Source organism: Numenius arquata, chromosome 2, assembly GCF_964106895.1.
Source record: "Numenius arquata chromosome 2, bNumArq3.hap1.1, whole genome shotgun sequence".
NCBI lineage: Eukaryota > Metazoa > Chordata > Aves > Charadriiformes > Scolopacidae > Numenius > Numenius arquata.
In genome coordinates, this window is record NC_133577.1 from 83,003,389 (window position 1) to 83,027,674 (window position 24,286).

The 24,286-nt window shown below is 42.7% G+C and overlaps 1 protein-coding gene across 1 annotated transcript in view; it reads right to left on the bottom strand.

The window, feature by feature from the left end:
* Positions 1-499: 499 nt before the first annotated feature.
* CRADD (CARD and death domain containing adaptor protein) overlaps positions 500-24,286 on the bottom strand; it is an 81,580-nt gene continuing 57,793 nt past the window's right edge. The window contains exon 3 of the mRNA XM_074168650.1: positions 500-2,688. Within this exon, the coding sequence (XP_074024751.1) occupies positions 2,393-2,688 (296 nt within the window). The 3' untranslated portion in view covers positions 500-2,392. The remainder of the gene's footprint in view (positions 2,689-24,286) is intronic.

Genomic DNA, 24,286 nt, shown 5'->3' on the forward strand with positions numbered 1-24,286 from the left:
TTTAACAAATCAGGAACATGAAATACAAAGAAGGTGGTACCAGGGCCCTGTGAGTGAGTGTGCCCATCACACTGCTCTACCACCCAGGCTGGTTGCCTTCCCCAAGCACTGCCTTCAAGCTGGGTTAACTCGTGACGACTCCCTTGCAGAGCAGTCTGTGTTAAGACTTAGTCCATGCCAGCTCAGAGCAAGGCACTTGCATTTATGTGGCTGTGAGCCAGCTTCTTGCTCTACATCATGTTTTCAGTAGTTTCTTCCATATCCAGCTTTCATTCCTCCAAACTGCTGCCAGGGACGCTGCTTTGCCCCTCTTCCCTAACATGCAGATGACGCTCCTGCCCCTCTCACTGGCAGAATTGCTTCAGAGTCCTCATCATGCTCCCCGTGCTGGGCCACACTCATCTGAATTTGCCAAATGTCTGTACACCTGCTCAAGGATGACTTTCAACCAAAATGGAATATGCTGGCATTAAAGCACCATGAAACAGAAAAATAAATAAATCCCAAGGCCTGAATTTATTTACATTGATTATTTGGGACTTGTTGATAGCCTTAAACTTTGTAAGTAGCCGTTATTACGATATGGTTAGTTAAGATCTGAGTGAGGTATAACAGGATCACGATTTACTGAAGGTCAGAACTGTATACAGAAGATTAAAACCAAAATACTACCAGATTGCTTTGGGACCTGTGGGAGCTGATCCTGCCAGGATATGTTTTCTGTTTCCATGTTTCTGAAAAACAAGGCAGACAGTGTGTCCTTAAAATCTCTTTGTCTTTCCTAATTTCCCAGACGTCTTCCAAAATCTAGGCACAGGAAGAATTAAAAAAAAAAAAAAAAAGGCAGTAAAGTTCATTCATGCTCCAATAAAGACTTCTGACAAGGCTGTTAAGCTGTTAAATTATACGGGGCAGATCTTGTAGGATGGGAAGTTACTTGGCAAAGACTCTGTAGATGAAACAGTCTACCAGAAGTTGCTCATAAATAGACCTGGAAACCCTGCATCCAAACTTTGTTCCTCATTTACTGTATAGCAAACTGCCCCAGGGAGAATTAAAACATATTCTGCCTCTTATCATCAGGCCTCAGAGAGCAGATGGTTGCTTCCATTGCCTCCGGATGTGTACCCTGTGGACTGATCCCCACTTACCTGTTCAGCAAAAAACTCAGTGGTTTCTTCCAGCAGGAAGAAAAAGCCTTTGACAGGAGGGAAAGCGGAGAAAAGCCCAATCTTTACTGTTCTTCTGGATAAAATCTAATCATCACTGATGGTACAATTACAGCTGGCAAAGAACTAGGGACAGGAGTGTTGAAGCTGCCCCCATTAGGTGCAGAGAAGCTGACAGAAAGCACATGAGCCTGGTGGATGGCGCAAGCTGGAAGGAGAGCAGTGGGGAGTTCACCAGAAAAGACCTGCAAGCTTTAGTAACCCGTTGGGCATGTGGTGGTCAGAGAAAGGTGCCTATGACACTCCACCTAAGAGTAAAACTTCTGTGAAACAAGATTGTCTGGATCCAGAGCACAGTATAAAGACTCAGCGGGCACCAAGTTGTCTCCCAGTTTATTAGTGGAGACAAACATGCACAACTTAGAAACCATCCCATTTTTTAGGCCCCTTCTTGCTCTGTTTGCTGTCTCCTGCCTGTCTTCTGGTCACTTTTCTACCATATTCTACCATTTCTACCATTCTTAGTAAGAACTCCCCACCCGTGCTATGCTAAGAGATGGCATACATGCCTAGTGCCTGTCTCCTTGCAGAAACGCATTAAATAATAACTGGAGAAACCCTCACAGGCACACTAGGTTCCTGTTACTTTCACTTAGGGCCAGTTTCAAAGGTAGACTAAGGTGGCAGCCATCTATCCTAGCAAGAAACCGTAGGTGCTAAAATTTTTATAAATGTGAAATTAGCCACCTGCAATAACTGTTGTAAAATTGTTAAATTAGTAACAGTGATTATTCTCATTTCTTGCTGGGATATCAGGGAACTAGCATGGAACAGCAGTAAAAAAGGCTCCTACACAGTCCAGAAAATAGGTTAAACCAAGTGTTCCTCCCGCAATGAAACCAGAAACCTTGCTGAACTCACTGCAGGGCCTCCTGCTTGCAAGGACTGTAAGTGTCACCCTATATCCCCACTGGAATAGTACAAAAGCGAACAGGAAAAAGTGATCCATTTTTTAATGCCTGCTAAAAATTAATCTGGCATGAAAAGAATTACAAGTCACAAGATGCCACAGAAAACTGGAATGTTTAAGCCTAATAAAACCACACTTCCCAACCCCATTTTTTTTTCCACTTTGAGGTGTCAGATCTTCAACATACATTTGAGTGAATCCTCTTTAATTAATTTAACAAAGTACTTGAAAGCTCCCTATTAAAAGCAAAGCTTCACTCAAGCATGTACTGTATCACAGAAGGATCCACTTCTTCTGCCATCAGACTGACTTGTAGACTTTGGATTGTGGCTTTTTTCCCCAAACGCTGTCTCCACAGGACAAACGCAGCTACGATCTGTGACTGCAGGTTGTGAGGGTGATTGACTTTACATCGATAGATGTCAGTATGGGACAAACCCAAGCACAGAACTATGTGCTCCCATTCGGGTCCCAGTCTCCTCGCAAGCTTGTTCAGCTGCTGATCTGTTGGTGAAGTCTTCAAAATACATGGTGCAATTTCTGTTACATCTGTAAAAAAAGAAAAAGAAAATGCATACACATCTCACTAGCTAATGCTGTAAATACTAACATAAGACCTTGACAAGAGAGGGAATAAGCAAAGCTGAGGTGAAAGAATTCATTAATTAAAGGAACAAAATACATAGTCACCTAGAAAAATTAATTACTTAATCAACCAGAAGATTAATTAGAGGAAAACTAATACTCAGTGGAACATAGCAGGGAGCCTTGAGGTTTTGGGTGTCAATAATCCAGATATCAGAATTCTGTTCCGAGCCAAGACTTCCAAAAGCAATTACAGATTTTGGGGAACACATTTCCAGCAGCCATCACCCTATGAAAATCAATTTGTTTGCACCAGTATGATACAGTGACAAATGAAAAACATGGGACCAATAACACCTTAGCACTCCTATTCTGTGACTTTCTTTATACACCTCAGAAATAACTTTGATTCCTTAGTTACTAGGTATTACTCTATTTTTTTGCTGAGGGCTCTTCACAGGAAATTCTTCTGTCTCCTAAGATGTGGAGGAAGAAGAAGCTGTGGACGTGGACCTGGGGAACAGCACTGATGACATCCTCGTGCTGATGTTCAGAAAACCATGGGAAGAGTAAACGGAGCAGCCAGTACACAGCTCCTGAGAGGGACAAGCAGGCGACATCCGCATGCTGTCTTTGTGTATACCATCCATGGAACATGTTGTGAAAACTATGATAAGGTAGTAGGACTGGGAAAGTATCGATGTGTTTTGTAGACTAGGGAATGGAATAATACTAGCTGTGTGTTGAAAGATATATAAAGAGCTTTGTGATGTTAATGAACGTCTTCGCTTCACTCTCCGGCAGAGTCCGTGTCGCTAATTGCCACACTAAGATGCTACTTTTCCTTTGTGCCCTGTCATACATGGCAAACTTGAGGAGGTCAGCTTTGGGAGCTTTCCTTCTATTTGAATGAACTCATAAGCATGGTTCAGGTGAACCCAAACAAACAGGGCATCAATACTGTTCCCCAGTACAAATTATGCTTCCTTATCTCTCATTCCAGTTGTAGTAACACTCCTGAAAACAAGCATGTATGTGCTACAGCCTCATTCATCTGGCCTCCTTGAAGCCACTGTCAGGAGAGCGCAAGGAAGTCCCATGTTCTCTCAGAGATTTCTGCCCTATGTCCCTTGCATTGCCTAAGTACCCAACATGCCCCAGAATGCATTCTTCATCCAAGAAGATGCCTAGCATCAAACTGGTACCTGAGTCATGGAGGACAGGATCAATCCAACCAAAGCAGCTTTCACAGGAAGCATTAAGGTAGCTGTAATTATCAGTGGTAAAAATCTCTTAGGGACCGAAACAAATATTTCTTACAAACACAAGTGTATTCCCTATGGCAATCTGATCATTAAAAAAAAAAAAAAAAAAAAAAAAAAGAAAAGCATTAATACAGTGTTAAAAGCAGAGTGAGAATACAGTGCTATTCAGAAACACGCTGTATGGGATCCATCTCACCTAACTACAGATAGCCTCGCCTGCGCTAATTATACTAGGATTAATTATTGCTTAGGAGAGAAAAAGACTCTTCTAGAATACAGTCCATCTCACTGGAAAGAAGATGTCTAAAATAATGAGATGAATTATTCCTCTAAACATGCACATTTCTCTCCTTGGAATGTAAAAGGAGCGCTGGGTAAAAGCTCAGATGTTGAGGTCGACGCTGTAAACACCCAGAGCTGGTGAAATGACTCTCTGCCTGTAAATTCAAATCACATACCAGGTGCCTTAAAAAGGTGTATTTAGAAAAGCAACGGAAGATACCTATGAAGCATATTTGCTCTTTGATACCCTTTGCGGTCGCAAGCTGAGATGAAGGGTCAATGCAGCCTGCAACTGCTGCTCTACTTTTGCTGCTGAAGATACTGCATCAAAACAGAGCAAAAACATCCCCAGAAAATGCTAATTATAGCCTGTCGGTCTGAAGCAGCAGACTCCCTACAGAAGAGCTGCTTTGCAAAATCTAATTTATAGCTCAAATATCATGCTCGCAGTCTCCACTACAGCAGAACAGCAACACTAGAAAGCACCACTCCTTCATTTTATCAAAAGTAATTGTTTTTGCATAGAATACCCAGAGCCTGCAAACGTTTGTACAATTTAAGCCCAATCATACATAAGTACTATACAAAGCTGCTCTGAGTAAAGGGAAAATTGCTTTCTGAAGAGTATTTAGGTCCCTTTGATCTTTCCTGTCTCCAGATTGCCAAAGGAACCCGAGGCAAGTGGCTGGTTCGGGGACAGTGCAGAGGATGCACGGCTCCTGGAAAAGGCTGAGCAATACCGGAGGCGCTGCCCTACACTGTCACATCCCACAGAATACCAGCTCCACAGGCAAGTCAGGACAAGGGAGCGCCTTTCACAAATGCAAAGAGTTGAGAATACCTAAAATTTAAAATAAATATAGCTAGGTTGTGCCGTTGGCAATGCTGCACTTTGATATCAAACCCTTGTATTGTCTTGCTAAGCATAAAGCAGTGTGCCCAAAGCAGCACTACCTGCCAGCCCCGGCTTTTTGCTCTCACGCTGGAATTTTCATACTTCATGTTCTCTAGCAGAATGATTTTATGATGCTGAAATGTGATCAAGCAGGGAGGCCTAACAATAATACATGTCAGCTTGTCCATCCAGCCTTTGATATTAGGCAGATTTTTTTACTACAACAAGTATCTTGCCTTCAGCCTGTTATCAGCCCCTTAGTAAGAATAAGAATAAAACCCATCCAGGAAATCTTTTCATCTTACTCTACCATCTGATTCTAATATGGATATGGAAAATTCTGGGATAGAAGCCAAATGTTAAATTTAATACAAAGGACTGTTATTTTAGTCCCATTTTATTTTCTGTGATAGCTCTTTTTCAGCTCTGATACAAAGCCACTGAGGAAAATCTGAGACAAGTATTACATGACGGGCAATATTATTTAAAGGTATGGAGAAATATTTAGTGAGATCTTTTAGTTATCACAAATGAAAAATCACAAAAAGATTTGGATATGTTCTAGCATTAATGCCACTCTTAATTTAATAAACATAATGGCATTTCAGGTAAAAGGCAAATGAGTTTTCTGTGCTCAGCACCCAGGCTCCTTTGAACAGATTGCAAAAACATTAAAGATGCCCTTTTTCAGTTGCGTTTACTACAGACCCTCACTTATAATCTCCATTTGTCAGGGAGGGAGATTGCCTGAGGGAAATAACAAGATCAGAGCAAAAGTTTCAATTATGCAGATCCTGCAGTTGCATTTGAAAGGTACGTCTAGGATACTGCAACCTCAATTCTGTAAAAAACGGGAAGTTCTTCTCGCTTTAGGTGGCTCCGATGTGGAGGTGTAAGTGCTTACGTTAGGTATATGCTTCAGCTTAGCAAAAGGAGAACTGCACTGTCAGAAACGGGAAGAAGCGGCGCTTGGGGCACCACTGGAGGGTGTTGAGGCTTTCCCCAGAGAAGGCGATTTGTGGTGCCGTCACCTCCAGCAAGGACACCGAGTGAAACACCATGCCCTGCTGTGGACACGGTCTACACCTCAAAGTGCCAGGGCCATAGGCTGTGGAGACTGAGAGGCTGAAGTCTCACTCCTCATGCTGAAGCCACTAAGTCTCTGAGGAAAAGGGGAGCCGACAGCTTTGTGCTGGGGAGCAAGCCAGCCTGCTGCAGAGCTGCTCACCTGGGACTGCCGGCAAGCTCGCTGCCACGGTGCATGGGACCATGAAATAGAAAATACCCCTTCTCTGGGCTGGAGGTGGGGAGGACACTCTCCATCCTGGTTTTAGAGCTGAAATCGACACAGAGAAAGACCCACAGCTCCTTCTATTCAAGGTTGCAGCTCAAGGGAATGCGCTTCTCCCCGTCTCCAGCTCTCACTGGTCAATGAAGTTCATCCACCCTAAGCCTTTATCCTAGCTGCCCCAGTTAAAAAAACAGGAGATGTTGACAACTTCTGGCCTGTTTGTACATCTGAGCTTCCAGACCACTGCACAGACCGGGAGATAGGACGGTGCTAGTGAGTGTGGACAGGAAACAGAACTGGATATAAATAGACAGTATCACAGATACTTACCAGACAAAACAGAGTAACCCAGATACCAAAGCTATATATGTGGGGCAAAGGCAGCTGGTCACCGCTTTCGCATTTCTTATTTTTCAGGACGTCTCCAGCTTGAAGTAGAAGACTCCAAGAAGATGTTGCAACAAACAGGGGGATGGAAAATAAACTCACCCCAGCTCTGCCCCGCTTGGCACAAGTGGGAAGATAAAGTCCAGTGGAAATGGGCTTTGACTCACTTAAAGAATTTTTTTTTTGGTTTTGCTTTCTCATCACCATCTCTAGGTGATGAAAAAGGCTGAGATCATCTCTTAGGCTGTCTTGCGCCGTGGGAAAATCTTTATCAGCATCGAGGAACTGACCTCCTGCTCTCCATGCTGCTGGAACGCAGTGGGGAGCAAGCCAGCTTGGCTCCAACACAGTACACAGCAGCGAAAAGTGCTGAGGCATTTTGGGGTGATCTGCAAAGTACCCAGCTGTTTCCTCAGACCTGCCGGCAGCCCGAATTGCCTTACGGTTTTGTCTAAAGGACCCTTCTCCATGTAAGTATGACTTCTCTGTGCACAACCAAAAGCATCTGTTGGAGATTCAGGGAGCCTTCTCCCTTATGTAGTCAATACATTTTTATATGATGCAACACAAAAACAAATTTTGGCTTTTGCTCTTTGCTGTGTAAAAGGGACTTTGATGGAAATGAGGAACCTGAATCCAAAGTGCTGAAAAAGTCTCAATCAGCTGCAGCCTACCCTGTCCTAAGCTGCAAGGACAACTTCACAGGCAGTTCAGGAGACAGCTGGGGAGCCAGGGGATACAATGGCTCACCTCTTACCTAATAACTATCTAATAAATCTGTCCCTTGGGAAAGGATGTTCTGGGGACTGGTCTCTGCTTCCAGTGCTGCCTCTGTATTTTATCCATTTAAATTACCATGTACATACTCAGTGGATAAGAAGACAGATGCAGCCCTGGAAACAGAGATGGGAATCCAGGTCTCTCTGAGCTGCACATCCTACCTAATGCTGAGGTGCACAGTCATGCTCCTCTTCATTCCCTTTCTGCTGATAAATCATTCCAACAAAAAATATAAAGATTTCCCTGGGAAGGGTCAAGAACACTTCCCAGCCTCTAGAATGGAGCCTAGTGGAGAGAAAACTCTCCTGGGAGTCAAGGGGTGTGCTGAGACAGAGCAAAATTGATTGCAGGAGTCCTTGGCAGAAACAGTGCTAGGCAAATGCTCTAATTTTCATATAATCACATCTGAATCAGGTAGGTGATTTTGGGCTTCAGACCCTGCATAGCTGGAATGAGACTGTAAAAAGGAGTAGTTGCTTAGGCATGCATCTGGCCTCAGCATCTCCTGGTGATAGGTGTACAGAGTCCTTCAGTGATCTGGACTCAAGTAACTAACTGTTGTTCACTTGACCCTCTTACCAGATCCTGTTCATAATTTCTGAAGAGTTCAAAGCAAGCATTTTAGAGTCCTCTTTAATCATCTTTCCTGGCATCTGGAGTACAGTTCTCCCCTGAGAAGTGCTAAAGATAGATCAAGCAGTTCCACAAGCAGCAAACTGAAGAAGCCTTGTTTCCCCCAGGTGCGAGTCCTACAGATGACATCTCTCAGGACTTCTCTCCTCCAGCTGCTTACTGATTCTCAAGACACTCATGAAATTGCTCCTTTCCACACCAGCAACTAGGCAGGCTTCTTGAAGCTGGCCAACAGGTTCAGAAGCTACTAGGGGTACATGCATGCACACAATGGCCCAGAGCAGAGGAGCACACAGCCTTGGTTACTATAGGAAATTACGCTAAAATGGGATTATAAACTCCACAGAGCCCTTGTGGCTACCATGCCAGCAGCCAGTGACATTTGGGGCACTTCAGCTAAAGGCCAACATATACAATAAAGATTCTAGTGCCAGGCTCTGCTTCCCTCCCATCCCCTCAGAGCGCTTGTTCGACAAGCCTGAGCCGCAGAGCCAGCAGTGGGCACTGAACGGGCATGGTCATGGTTGCCAAACTGTGCGCTGTGTGTTTTGGCAGCTGTGCTATGTTCCAGAAATTATTTAATGCCTGCATGTCACAATAGCAAACAACTTGCACACAACCAGGTATATTTGCTTTAAAGTGAAATCCCCTTGGCCTGAGCACCATGGTAGAAGTGGGTCATGAAGCAGAACAACACTTGGTGGATCAGATTGGGACAGGCTTTTAAGAGCAGTGAGGTGGGGTTGCAGAAACTGAACTGGAAAGTAAGTATGTAATGCTCCCACTAATGGAAAAATTGGACACTTCTGAAAGCTGCAGTCCCCCTTGAGCCATCAGAGATGCTGGATGAAAGGGAAAGCAAAGAGTAAGCATTTTGAGGGAGCCCAGTGGGTGCTGTAGATCACTGAAGTCAAAGACCAGATCATGACAGAGGTCCTGGGGAGAAGGGCTGAATAAACAAAAGGTGCTAGGTAACTGCAGGAGGTGGCTTAGAAAAGGGGATGTGAGGTGACAGTGGGCCTCTATTTGTACGGTTGCTCTTCTGCTTTCTTGTTCTGCTGTTTCCTCCCAACCCTGTCTGAACAGGTGGAACTGCAGGCAAATGCCTGCCCTCTTCCTACAGCACATCCAAATTCAGGAGCTCTAAGCCAACCTGCGGCAATGAAGTGGAGTGCCAGATGGGAACGTATCACGCTGGATACAAGACACTTGGCAGGTCTGCACGGAGAGAGCAGCGCTGACTCCCTCCTGTGCACGTTAAAAATGATCATGAAGCATTATGAGGTTATTTCGTTGCTGTGAACTTTAGAAAGGTCTGATTTGGGGCCTGTTTAAACACGAGAAACAAGCTCAAATCACTGATCAGTGAAAAAAGTAGAACAGACTATCCAGAAATCAACCCCTACTATATAATCTGGGTGTTGGTTTCTTTCTTGTTGTCGTTGTTGCTAATTAAACACCAGACTGATGCAAAGGCTGGGAAGGGAACATTAGTGGTTTGCAACAGCTCCAAATAATCGTGCTCCAGGGAACATGGAAAAATACTTCTCTTCTATGTATCACCATATACGTATCTTTTCTATACAACTGCAAACAGCATGGATCACGCAGCACGCCCAAAGTCTATTCAGGCATACCAGGTCCACCTCCTGGTGTCAGAGGGTTTCAAAAAGTGTTTGGCCAAGGAGCGAGAAAAATTGAACTGTAAATCCTGTACTATTTGAAGACAGATAGCTGACCCCAATATAGGTAGACCTTTCCATATATAAAGTTAATACACTCAGATTAAAATAACTTACAGAAGAAGATGAAAATAACTTGGAGAAGACGTATAGCCTTCTCCTGCTTTTAGTACGTGCATAGCTGTTTCTCTGTCGCTCCCGCCAAACGTGAGTGGTGAGTTACATGGGTAGCTGCAAGGTGGAAGACTGTGGTGGCTGTTCCACTTACCCATGTTGGTTACCACTCTATAGGCTTCTGCTCACTAGCAAAGGGCTGCCCACCTCCTTCATCCCGTTTGAGGCTATTGGAGGACACCATTTAATGATGACTGCCAAGCATGCACTGATCCCTGATCCCTGCTTGGGAGCTCCTGCTTCTTCCCCCCATAGAACTGACTCAGCACAGGGAAATCCCCGTGATGGAAAACCTGCACCTTTGTAGGAGCAACAGGCCCAGTTACCTTCCTAAGAATAGCTACTGTCTTCTCTAATGCAATCAAAATAAAATCTTGGTCAGTTAAACACCCAGGCTAAACCACAGAATGCAATCTGCACCATAAGCACATTAAAAGAAAAACACCTAAACCAAGGGTTTAGAAAGTGGCACGTTTTTTTCAACTGACCACGTTACAGTAAAACAAATTTGACAGAGAATTTTATGTTTGTCTGAGTATACGCCGCAGTTACGCTTCACAAATGCACGATGGTAAAGCTTCTGTATCTTGATAATTTCTGATCTGATGAATGCAAACAGTCATTAATATACAGAATGTGTATGAATAAAACCAATCTGTCAATTAGTGATCATAAAACACGTACTTTTAAGCATACTCCTATCATGGGCATTTACATTTCCATGTCTTGTAATTAAATTACGAAAGGTTCTAATCAAAACGAAAGCAAATATGAAATAAATTTTTAAGACTGGCTGCATTCCTCCCTGTCGGGCTGTTTTTTAAAGACCTGTATTAAAAGACAGGGAAGTTCTCTGTCTTCCTTTAAATAAATTGGAATCTAATACTATGACAGCCAACTTGTAGAATAAATTGTGGCCATGATCCCATGATAATCAAATCTATGGCAACTTTTAACAGTCTCCCTCAAGTGAAGCAGAATCCACCCATGGTACCACATTCAACTCTTTCCTGCCAAAGGCTTGCTGGGACTCAGCATTGCTGGTGTAATTAAAAAGTACATATATCTTCATTTGTTGGCAATCTCTTCTCCTGTGTGAGCTCTAAAGCATCACGCTTTGTCACATTAAATACATTTTGGGTATTAGGGCAGGAAAAAAAGAGCATAAAATTTTGTAAATCTACAGGCAATTCAAGAACACAGATGTTTCTATTTTGGCTCAATACCAGCAGCTAATTCGTATATTCTTTATCACTTGCTAATGACTGCCTAGTAGCTGCGGATGTGGCAGCAGACTGCTAAAACCTGAAACACTAAGATTTCACGACAAAAGTTTTCAATTGTATTCCCACTATTCAGTTCCAGTAGCTATGCAGTTTTCCTGAACTTCTTTTTAATGTGTTTTACAGGTTTTATACCACAGATCTCTGCTATACTGGTGGCCTTCAGTATTAATCCATGTTAAACAGATTGACAGAGAAGTCCCTAAATAAATTCATGCTGTTTTTAGCCTTTTCAAGCCATAGGGAGCAATCTCTGGGTTAAGGAGTTGAGAGAAATTGGGTTTTCGCATCTTCATTTGTGTTTTATCGGGAAGAGCAGGGAGGAAGTTTCAGCAGTTAATAGGGTGGATGATAAAAAAGTAACCCGTGTTTAAATGCAAAAAATTAATTACAATCCCACCTAGTATTTCTCTGCTATTGCATGCCATGAATTCAAACAATTAATTTCATAAATAAAGCGGTGAGTGCAGATGCATGCAAGGAAAAGAATACCTATGAAAAGAAAACACAAACACAACACACTATAATAACTGCTCTCTTTTCAAGCAGGATTACCCTACATTACAGACAGGATTGGACTTAATCATACTGTATTTTTATACTTTTTTTATTTTTAGCAGCATTTGATGCTGCTGTAGGCCCTGAAGTGGAAGCAAAATTTGCTTAATATTTCCTATAGATTTCTATATTGTTATAAGCTATATGCATCAGCACTGAAGCCGCAGCTAACGAGGGCATCTTTGCAGTGATACCCTTGGTATAAATGCATGAATAGGTTCAGCATGCAGCATTACACTAAGGAAAAAAACATTTTTAATGAGCTGGGAGGTTCTAAGGAACACCTGAGCTTTTAGGAATTATTTGGAAGAACTGCTTAAATAGAGATACTGAGCATTCAGACCTTGGCCAAAGATTTTTTTCCAGGTGAACAAATATGACTTGAAAAGTTATATGGAAAGAAGACATATGACCTTTTTTTTGGAAGCCAGGTGCAACTAGTTGTTAGACAGCACAAAGCTGCCTTGATTGCCTGAGAGAGGAGAGATGAGAGTCCGTGGTTAAAATGCCAGCAGTCACAGCACGAGTCAACTCTAGAAATAATGCTGAAAAAATCAAATTTTGAAGTATGTCAGTGGATTTCTATATACTTTTGAATGCTCTGCAGTTCTTAGTGAATTCAATGGAGTTTGATAATATTCACGACACTTTCAACCATTAATTATCGGTCTGAAGCACACAGAGCCATAATTTCCCTCAGTCAAGTTTCTTCTCCATGCTATCACAAATAATAATTAACAATCAGCGGATGGTTGTATGAAGTCATGACGATCATAAAGCACATTCAAATTTGCAGTAGAGTTCTCATGGTTTCATAGGAGGCAGATGTTTACCCAGGTGGGCAGGGCAGCTCTGACAGAGTAACTCACCCACTCCAAGTCCAAAACAAAGACAACTGCAGGAATTAATGATTATTTTCTCAGCTAGGTGAGAAACTCATCATGCAACTTTTGTCAGGGGATTGGAAGTTTACTTTTTTCGACGGATGCTACTTGAGTGCTTATTTCAAATAGCCTAAGCTGTCTTTCAAAGAGCTGAGGCAAGTGTTAATCCTGCTGCTCCTTTGCATGCAAGAATCACGGCTGACTCCTTGGGCTTTTTATCTGCCGAGTACAATAAATGAGTAAATTTTTTACTATCAACTTTCCTACCAAGAAATCTTTCTAAAGGCTGCAGCATTTCAACAATAAAATCATGTGCTTGGACTTTAGCTATCGATGTTCCTTTCATGCAACAAGAAAAAACATACCGCCAGTATGAAGGACTGTTTTCTTATACAACCAACTAATCGCACATGTTTCCTCTGCAGGATTTAAACCAAGTATGACAACAAGCCATTATATTTACCCTTGATAAAACCGTTCATTCCTCCTAGACATTTTTTTTTTATTTCAAGTTGGCTCTTCCTATTGCTTTGGCTGGAGTAGCTAGAAATATCAGAACCGAAGATCTGCGCAACAGATGGAGCTCGGTTGAGAAGAATGCCTTTGGCTGGTGAGGATCTTTGCCTGGCAGGTGTCAAACCAAAATTAATACTGCACATATTATGCTTTACCGAGTTTCAGATTTTAGCGAAGTGAGACTGCGTTCCTTCCTGACCACAAACATATATTAATAGAACAAGCCATGCAGAGCAAGCTAAAACAGTACAATCATTATGCTGAATCCTCCACTCCTTGGCATTTTATTTAATCACTTACACCCATGCAAAGCAAGTAAACAAAATGCAACGGGTTTGTTTAGTGTGCCTTTACAGACATTTTGTGCAGGTGTAAAAGGATCCACAAAATGCCATAAGCATGGACTTGGACCCCTCTTGCTTTCTTTTTTTCCTCCTTTTCTTGTGTCAGTGCTTACGAACTTCAGTAGACTTTTCGACATTTCAAAATCCACAGGAAAAAACAGGTACTGGTACTAAAATACACCACTCAGCTACAGCCGGTCGCTACGCCCAGCTTGCCAAGCCTGCCATTCAGCAGCCTGCGTCAGAAGACGGGACTTTCCATAGGTGTCAGGAATGAGAGCTTCAGGTGGCATCATCAGCTTCTCTGCATTTCCAGACTAGTGGGAGGCTTAGCATCGCAACCAGCCCTCTCAAGCGCCAAGTCACTTGAAGATCTGAGATAGATTTGGAATCTCATGGCTGGTTTGACAGACCGGTACTGTCCAAAAGCAACTTTAGCTGACTGACAGGGCGGTAACTTTAGAAGGTCACAGTCACAGGACTTTTAATTATCTGTAAAGCAAATGTGAGATTGTATTTGTGTGTGCATATAAATAAGTAAATAAATAAATAAACATTTTCAAATTCTTAATAAAAAAAGATGAGAGTCTTAGACATCTGCAAGGCAAATTCACACCCCTTTTGATTTCATTTCCACAAACTCAGATTAGGGAACTGTTACACCACCCTGTGAGAAAAAGGATGAGAATAGGAGCACGGGTGAAGTCATTTCATAAACAGAGGTTCTAATTCACAGAGCACTTTACGCTGCCAGGGGTTTGATGAGCACTCCTTTCCCCTCTGAGTCAGCCCTGACCTAATATCCAGCACCACGTGCTCGCTGGCGTGGCTTGCGGCTGCCCTGTGACGCGGCTTGTACCGGGTGACACGGCACGCTGACCAGCTGTGGTCACCACAGGCCCCAAGACACTACTGAAAGTCATAAGGTGACTCACAGCAGCAGCCACGCACTGGAAGGCGGCAGACCCAATTACGCCTTTACTCACTCAGGAACAGTATTTTGTCAAAGCAACTGAAGTGAGTTCAAAATCAAACAAGCTATTAGCAAACATTTGTATTACTTACGATATTTGTTGAAGATTTATGCTAGCATTAGTGGGACAATTCATATGCAAAACCTAAACACCTGAAAAAATCTTTTGCTTAAACAATTAATTTTCATGTTGCATGCATACAGAACAATGTTTTCCCTCGCAGTTTCGCAGTCTACTAGCTGCCAGATTTTGATCCAGAGTTGAAATTTCAGTCATTTTGGCTTTCGTACATAGCAAATCAGAAATAAAAATGTTTTAACATCAGAAATGAAAAGGCTGGAAGATCAGGCAGACCATAAAAGATTTGTTTTACTTGGTTTGGGATTTTTACACAGCTACGCCTAACCTAAGTAAGACTGAAACAAATCCAAAAGGCAAAATAAAAAACTAGACAGATCTGTTCTATCTCAGAGATGCAGAAATACAAATGATGCTTGTGTCCCTGGGGGAGCCAAATCCAAAATCCTGCTATGAACAAGAGAGAAGGGCTGTTATTTCCTCGACAACTGTTCCTGATATCACAGCTACCTCCTAGAGGTAACAACAGAAAAGTAATCTTAAGAAAACTTTTTTTTTTTTCCCTTAAGTAAACATCTTTTCAGTTCTACAAACTCATAAACAAAGAGATCAGGTTTGTTTTTTCATAAGGCTGAAAACTTTAGTGCCAGAACTGTAAACTTCAACATCTCTCTCTTCCTTCCTTCTTCTGATGTAACTGCTATGTGTAGGTTGACTTTATTAAAGGAATCAACCACACCCTGCAATGAAACTTCTAATTGATTCCAGTGTCAGACGGGGCTAAATGTTTGGAGCTTCACATTTAACATCTTACCTAATTTTGTGTGTGCCCTCCAAACTATCTGGCGATGCGAGGTTAACACATTCTGCGAAAGTGGCCTCAAATTTCCACTTGCGGAAACGCGCCATACCACACCGGGGTATGCAAACCCAGCCTCGCCGGGTACAAACCACACAAACAGTGCCCAGCTACCTAACCTGACCTTCCACTCGCACTTTTGTGTGTGTAAATATGCTAATGACAGGCACAGGGGGTTCATGTGCAAGTTTACAAGTTGAAGTGCAGAAGACAGACGAAAACTTGGCTGCAACGCTTTGGTTTTTCCCTCATTTTGGGAGATTCCAGCTTTCTAAGTCTGTTTTACAACCGAGGAGTTGTGTCCTAAAGCCACAACACTGAACTATTTAAATATCTTCATTCAGTTCTGTAGATTGAAAACGAGAGCTTGTTTACTCGAAAGACGTTGACAAGAACATGAAGGTACTGCTATGACTCAGGCTTTTCAAGACACATTATTTACTAGACGTTATTTAGTGACATATTTAGACATATTTATAGACATATTTATACCGTATCTGAATCGTTTGAGAACTTCAGGCATCCTACGTAAAGACCTTGCTTGAGGCATCTTGGAATTTAAAGATTTGTGAAAGTTTTCACTTCCAAAATTGCCAAGTGAATGGGAACAGTCAAGCTGAAAACTGAAAAGCCTCAACGTTTTCAGGAAGCTCCATGCAGGCAGATTGTGAGACTCGGGACAAGAATCCCTGGATCACCACACAAAGCCACTAGTTCTTTTTAAACAACCAGGTCCAAAGTATTCGACAAAGAGACTCAACAGACCCCTTCTGTAAACCAAGCAAGGAAAGCAGAAGTGATTTTTAATAGTTCTTTGTGTCATGTAATTATTTCCACATGCAATTAGAGAAACTCGGTCAACCAAAGATGCCCGTGTCTGTAAGCGTGGCAGGAGCACACCTTTTACAGGGAACAGTATGTTTGGAACAGCTGAACATAAGCTTAATGGAGTAATTTCAAACAACGTATAAAATTGTCTAAGATACACAACTGTAAAAAATTTGTAGCTCTGTAAACGCGTGAATTGCTATTTTAAAGATAGTTTCATTAAGAAACACAGCTTGAGAATATCTATCAAATAAGATCAGAGCTACATGTGGTGACAGCAGGAGGCAGCTGAAGCAATCTGCAGCACAGTTCTTCTGCTCTTCAGTCTCTGACCCTGAGAAAAAATATAATTACTGCATGAATACACATATTAGACCAAAAGAGAAAGCCTAGGAAAAGACAAAACTCTACCAGAAAGAAATGGACAGAACCCCTTTTTGGTGGTGAGAACGGGTTTTATGCAACGGTCTACAGCTCCGTATGTCCCAATCCGATACACTTTGCGAGACTGACAACACGGCTGTGGCTTTAATTTTGAAGTCCACATTTTTCTATGGGAATCATTAAATATGACACACTTGTCCTGTTCAACAGAAAAACAAATCTGTCTCTACTTTTAATTCCTCTGAAGCCTTAATTTAATTGTGCAACATTTGCTTTAGAAACATATTTGAAGATGTTTTAGATATTACCTCATTTGTACACTATCCCAGGCTTTCCAGGAACTCTGAACCAACAGCCTCCCAGCCTTTCTTATATCTGAACTACTGTATTTTATGGCTGCCACACTCTACTGTCTGGAAACTCCCCGTGAGACTGGCCTTGTTGCGTTAAATACAAACATGTAGGGAGGAGAGACACTGTGCCGGAGAGTTTGCAATCTCAGGCGTGGGTTGTGAAAAAGGCTTTGCATGTATTAGTTTATGTACGCAGGGATTGCCATGACTATGTACAAATAACTCCAAAGAGCTGGGCCCACACAGATACAAAAGGAAAAGCACCAGAGGAGACAACAGCCCAGCAGCTCGTCCATGCTGGATTCTCAACTCATGACCACTGCTTTGGAAGGTGCCCATTGTCAGAGGCTGATGGCGCCCTGCTACGCCTCTGCAGTTTTAATCAGAGAACCTAATTTACCAGGTTCCAGAAATGTAAATAATAAATTGTCCCAAATAATCTCATGTATGGAATTGAGCATATGGGAATTTGGAAATCCACTGAGGTACTGATAACCAAAGGGAGCAGACAACGAAAGTGGTCAGCAGTGATTTGACCTAGAAAGTCTGAAATGTTATGGAGACAAATATGCACACGTGTGCTTGGGAGGAGGCTGGGGCTCTGACCTCAGGGCTCTGTACAGAGAAGCTACCATGCATTTAAAGTGGAGACAGTGAAGTTTTGCCTTTTCTGTTTTCAGTCATCCAGTGGCTACTCATGAAAAGTATCTGAAAATATCTCCCATTTGTGCTCTTTCTGCACGCAGGTGCTATCATGACAATTTCTTGAAAATTCATGAAAAGCTACACCAAGACCACAGCTGATCCCCTGCCACTGCTTACCAAGGCATCCTCCAACGTCTGCACCTCACCTCTATTCTGACAGTTGCTTCATGTGGAATTCAAGGCATTGGGTTTAATTGGAAAAAACCACCCTGAGTCAAACGCCGATGCCTGCATTTACACAGTGATAGATTTTCCCAGGCAGTTCACAGTGTGAATTCCTTCTAGTCTCCCACTCTTAGCACTGACTTAGTCTATTCCTACTGTCTGCCATCTCCTCCGTCTCTTTTCTCTTCGCTGCCTTGTGCTGTGGCTGCTGGAGAACCCTGAAGCTGGGGCAGGGTGCTACCACTGTGTCTCTCCATCACAGAAAGGCAACTGGTTTGTCTCCTAACCCACACCAGGCAGGCACGCAGCCCTCCCACCGGATGGGTGGACTCGCCTGTGTCAGAGGTATGTTGCAAGTTTTTCCGTAACAAAAATCCCCTCCTGCTTTCAAATAATGAATTTGGGTTTTTTCTTTTTTTCTTCCTTTTCCAGCTTTTTCTTTCCTTCCCTGCCCACGTTTTCAAGCAGGAAGGAGAGTGACAGGGAGAATAATGATTTCCTCAGCTTCTGTTGGAAAAAAAAACACAAAAATTTTCCACCAAGACAGAAATTTTTTTTGTTTTTTGTTTCTTTTTTTTTTAGTGCGGTTCAGAAGCCATTTTTCTATTTAAAATTTCCTAAATAAGTCTCCAGTTAATACTGGCATTTGGTGTGGAAGGTAGCAGGGAGCTGGTACCTCTGTTTCGTTTAGCACAGATCCCAGCCTTAAGTGTGGCAAGAGGTCAGCTTGAATTTTTCCTCTTGAATTGTATCTTTGCAAACCTCTTTTTGGGGTTTCGGCCATATAAATCACACCCCGTAGCCCAGCATGGATGCACAGCTTGTGATGCTTTCCTTCTGCCAGTTGGCTTCGCGCAGCCCCGGTGTTAATCCCCGCTGCCTCCACATGTTCGGGAAGGAGGGAGGAAAGCACTGGTGAGCAAGGAGACAACCGGAGCGGCCAAAAGCCGGGGCAGCCTTCCCATGCATGGAGCAGCAGAGACCGCAGCGGCTGGTAAAGGAGAAGAAAAAGGCACTGAAGCTATTGATTTTCCAATGGCGTTGACGGGCAGGGGTCTGGTGAGCAGGTCACTGGTGAGAATGGAGTGTGTGGATACATCACACGCTGTCCCTGTTTCTGCTCAGGAGTCCACCTTGTTTAAGGCGTGCTTTCAGCAGATGGCAAAGCGTGATGGCTGCTGGGTTAAGATTTTGCTGCCAAACAAGCCCCCGGCTGTTTTCAAAAATAAAGACTGCTGCTCTCTTTAACAATGCAAAAGTAGCTGTCTCTCCAATTCCTTCCTTCAAACTACTGTTTTATGTATTACAGGAGCACATACCTAGCCAGACTATATAATTAACATTACACAATTTTTAACTAACTACCTACGACAATCTTCCTGCTTTACCTGGTGGTAGTGTTGGAGGGCTGGGTTTTCTTGAGGCTACTAGGAAAGTCCAAATTCCCAGCTAGAAGTTTGCATGGTTCAGAGCAGAGCCAGCACCACCAGGTGCAGAAGGTGACTTGTGGCTATATCATGTCTCCCACAAACAGAAAAAATGCCTGTGACACAGGAACAAGCCCAAACCTCATTTGTGATAGCAAGTACAGAAGGCAGGACTCTACCAGAAAAGACAGTGACAGAAACACATACTCATTTAGTTTATTCCTTCAGCAGCTTTTTGGGTTTTTTCATTTATTTTTGGCCCGGAACCTCCTATAAGGCTTTGCTGTAAACCTACTGAGCCCTTTCCATCAGATTCTGCAAGGACATGCTGCGACCACAAGGCAGCACGGCTTCCTTTGGGTATCCCTTCTTTCTGACATCAGGGCAGGGCTCACCGGCACAGCAAGGTGTAACTCAATGCCACCCTGACCCAACAGCAGGGCGTTGGCATCCTAAAACTCAACAACTATCTACAAAACATGAAGTAAGTGAAAGTCCAGTGACCATCGATGGCATGGATAAGTTCCATGCAAACCAAGGCAAATAACAGCTCTTGGAAACATGACGAGTTCAGGGGACAGACAACCATCATCCTCTTTCCTCCGTGACTGTGCATCTGCTTGCACCTGGAAACAGGAATGGAAGAAACACCCCAACCGCACACACGCACACGTGCAGCTTCTCAGCAGACCACCAGCAACTGTGGATCCAGCAACTGCAGCTGGAGCACAGCAACCCAACACTAGTGATAAGACACCAACGGGTCAGATTTTATGGTGTCAGCCCAAATTCAGTATCACAGAGCATACATCGGCCAAGCCAGCTGTTCTCTCTGGCTTCAGTGAGCCTTGAGCTGCACTGTATGGAATTGCTGCTTTCCACATGGAACGTCTCATTAAAAGCAGTGTCTGCCACAGCAACGGCAATAGCACAATAGCACCACACATATTTGGTGTGATAAGCTGTATTTAGAGTGGTAAAGTATTGCTTTGTGAACTGAAAAGCAAACCAAATGAGCAATTAAGTCCAGAGCATTCAGGCCAAAGGTTTTAATAGGTTTATTCCACCTGGAGTACTGCATCCAGCTCTAGAGCCCCCAGCATAAGAAGGACATGGACCTGTTGGAGCAGGTCCAGAGGAGGGCAATGAAAATGATCAGAGGGATGGAGCACCTCTATAAGCACAGGCTCAGAGAGCTGGGGTTGTTCAGCCTGGAGAAGAGAAGGCTCTGGGGAGACCTTATAGCAGCCTTCCAATACCTAAAGTGAGCCAACAAGAAAGATGGGGACAATCATTTTAGTAGAGCCTGCTGCAATAGGACGAGGGGTAATGGTTTAAACTAAAGGAAAGAAAATTTATACTAGATATAAGGAAGAAAGTTTTTACAGTGAGAGTGGTGAAACGCTGGCACAGGTTGCCCAGAGAGGTGGTAGATGCCCCTCAGGAAACAATCAAGGTCAGGTTGGATGGGGCTCTGAGCAACCTCATTTAGCTGAAGATGTCCCTGCTCATTGTAGGGAGGTTGAACTAGATGACCTTTAAATGTCCCTTCCAATCCAAACTATTCTATGATTATGTGATTCTATGATTTAATAGCTGGTGTCAGACTCATTTCCCCAAACAAAGGATAGTTTATGAACACTGTAAACATTTTCTGTCTCAAGCAATGCTAAGACATTATCTCTTTATTCGCATTGCACATGAAGTGTCCTGCACCCTTACCCACATGATGGCCTGAATATAGATCCACCCTGCTGTTGCTTGTGGGAGGAAATCTAGGTGGGTTGCAGAGCTGATGGGTCCTAATATTCTGCAACAACATCAGGCAGAAAAGAAAATGTGCGTCTTTCCTCACAAGGTGATTTTAATATCACCTGTGGCAAGAAGAGGGGGGAACGGTAGAAAGATCTGTGGCAGAGCTAAAAACTCTGGATTTCTAGAGTCTCCATCATAGACTGTAATTGCAAAATCATGCTTTCCATCTTCCATGTAGAGAGCAAATCTCGTTTCTCCCTTCATCCTGGAGGGGATGAGATGATTAGGAAATTCCCTAAGCTTCCCTTACTTTGGTTTCTTCCCTCATTTCAGAACCTGACTTCAAAAAAAGATCAGGCCATTGAACGCAGTCTAGACTTTCGCTTCCAAATACTTCTTTCAGCATGGAAAGGACCAAGCAAGGAATAACCAAGCAACTCACCCTATTATGCAACAGACAGGAAAACTATTTGTGCTGGTACGCTGTGGTTTTCATTCCTCTGAAGGCTGCTTTCCTCCAGGGAATTCCAGTAACTGGACTAATTGAAGTGTGTTTTGACAAGTTATAACAGCCCAGAAAACCCACCTATGAAATTACATCCTGGTAGCATCTTCCAAAGTAAACTGAAATCTTGGTATTGCAGCTCATTTGGGAAACTACTATGCCATGGCTTTCATTTGTTATGAGAACATAGCTTGAGTTTTTGTTGTAAATAACAGGTGATTACACTTAATGATGGGGTTTAATCTTGCCCTGTACCAGTTTTTTTTTGTATCAGCAGAGGGCCCATGGATCATCTCCTGAAACTCTACCCAGAATAAAAACATATAGTTAATTTATTACTTTTTCATCTACTTTCTTTCACTTCAGGTGACTTCCTCACAAAGTCATCAGCTCACCCCTAAGGTTGTCTGTCTGTCCCCAGTCGACAAAGTAATCAAAGAAAATCAGAACAAGCTGCCAGTGTAGATCCCAGCCTGTTGGGAAGACAGGGACTCTGGCAGAGTATAAGGACCAGGGAATGTTACTCTGAGAAAGCTTTCTTACTACTAAAACTAGCAGTGACCATGAGTCCCAGGCACAGCACAGCAAACGGTTCCCATCACTTAGGTTTTTTTGGTTTACTCCACTACTCTGCAAGTCTACCAGTCTCACACTGCCTTTTGCTTGCCACTGCCAGGGAGAGAAAATATTTTGCAGGGCGGGGAGGGGGAGGGGGGAAGCTCTTATATACAAATAATTTAGGATTCAGAAGGCAGAAGCTTTAAAATGCTAGAGGTTAGAACATTTTGGAAAGTGAGCCACGAGAGGTATGGATGGACCAACTCCATTCTTGCTCCTGGGCTCAGCTGCAGCCTGGACAAGTTAGCATATCCTGGAGATATCTACCAGGAAGACAAAGGAGACAGAGGGAGTGAAAAGGAAGGAAGTCCCAGACTAAAATATTTCATTTTTCCATATTTTTCTTCCTGAATATCCCAAAACAGAAAGGAGACAGATTTTTTGCAGAAGTGACCAGGATTTATTAAAGACAGGATATTGATATGAAACATTCATGACCCTCAACTTAGCAGTATTTCTCTTGGAAGGGGTAACGAAGAGAATTTATTACGTATCAGTGCCAAGAAGCTCATAATAAAAATAGAGATTATAGTTCTCAGATTCATCAACTCAAACCAGATATTTTTGAAAAAACACTCCAGCAGGAAGAATGTAAGTCTCATAAGATACTTGGGCTACGAAAGCAGCATATGAAATACATATTTTATCCAACAATAGGATACAAAGTAAATGATTTGATTTAAAAACCCTGGAACAAAGGCAGTCTGTGAAGACATGAGAAGGAAACTCCTCATCATGTTACCCCAGGTGTGGGGCGCGCAGAGGAAGATAGATGTATGTGTTGGACATAAACAAACAAGCAGAGATTTTATTGCATTGGGAGTTGATGATTTTACGAGACTTAAAATAATAAAGCACAGATAAAGCAAGATCGAGAAATACTGCAACTTCTTGGGAAGCCAGGTTTTGGTTTTTGGCAAAGGTTTGGACAGACCACAGCCATAGCAAACCTTCACATCTATTCTACCCTGACCACCTGGCCCTCTCTTCCCTTCCATTTCTGACCTTCATTTCTTTCTTTACTGGGACATACCTAGCGAAGAATCAGCTAAGGAGGATTCATTTATTAAATTCCTAATAGTGAGCTTTGAATATTTCATTTTGCTGTTGCCACACTCCCTGAAAAAAGGAGATCTCTTTTCAAAATTCCCTCAGAGCTTGCCCACACCGCATCTGCATGGTCTGCACAGCTTCAGGAAGACCTAACATGTTAGCATTATGGGAAAGGAGGAACTTTTATGTCCCTAGGTACAGCTGAAGGCATTGTCACTACCAAAAGTTTCCATAAATCAGAGTGTAACAGATCAAGTCATCTGTCCTCATTTCCAGACATACTACCAAGGGGAAAAAATTATTTTGATTTTAGTGCCAAGGATTTCCAGGGTTTCCAATTCTCCACTTCTCCCAGCCCATCCTCAGGAAAAACAAAGCAAAAAAAAAAAAAACCCAAATCCCCCCCATAATCCCCAAAACCCCAAAGCAAAGAAAAATACAACAAACCAAACAAGTAAGTACTATAGTGTTTCTAATTGCCTTCCCAAACACAACAAACAAAAAAGCACTTAAAATTGCTTTAGTTTGGGGAAATTACTAATCATGAAATCTCTAGTGTGTGTCTGTGCTTAATAGAGAATGTAATGGAAAAAAACATAGAGCATTAGTGACCATCCAAGAAAGATTTCATGAAAAACAGGGTGGAAGGGAGTTTGTTTGGATTTAATGTTTCCCCAGAAGCATCTCTAGTCCAAACATTACAGCACAGGTCAAATGGAGGGGAGCCAGAAAGTGAAACATTTTAAAAATAGCCCTTAAAAAGGAAAGTGAAAGTGGCCAGTCTAGTTCCACCTTTTGTGACCATGAAATGCAAATTCTGTGATGAAAACCAAATTTGGTCTCCGGTACCATCACTGAGTAAATACTGCAACCTACACATGGGA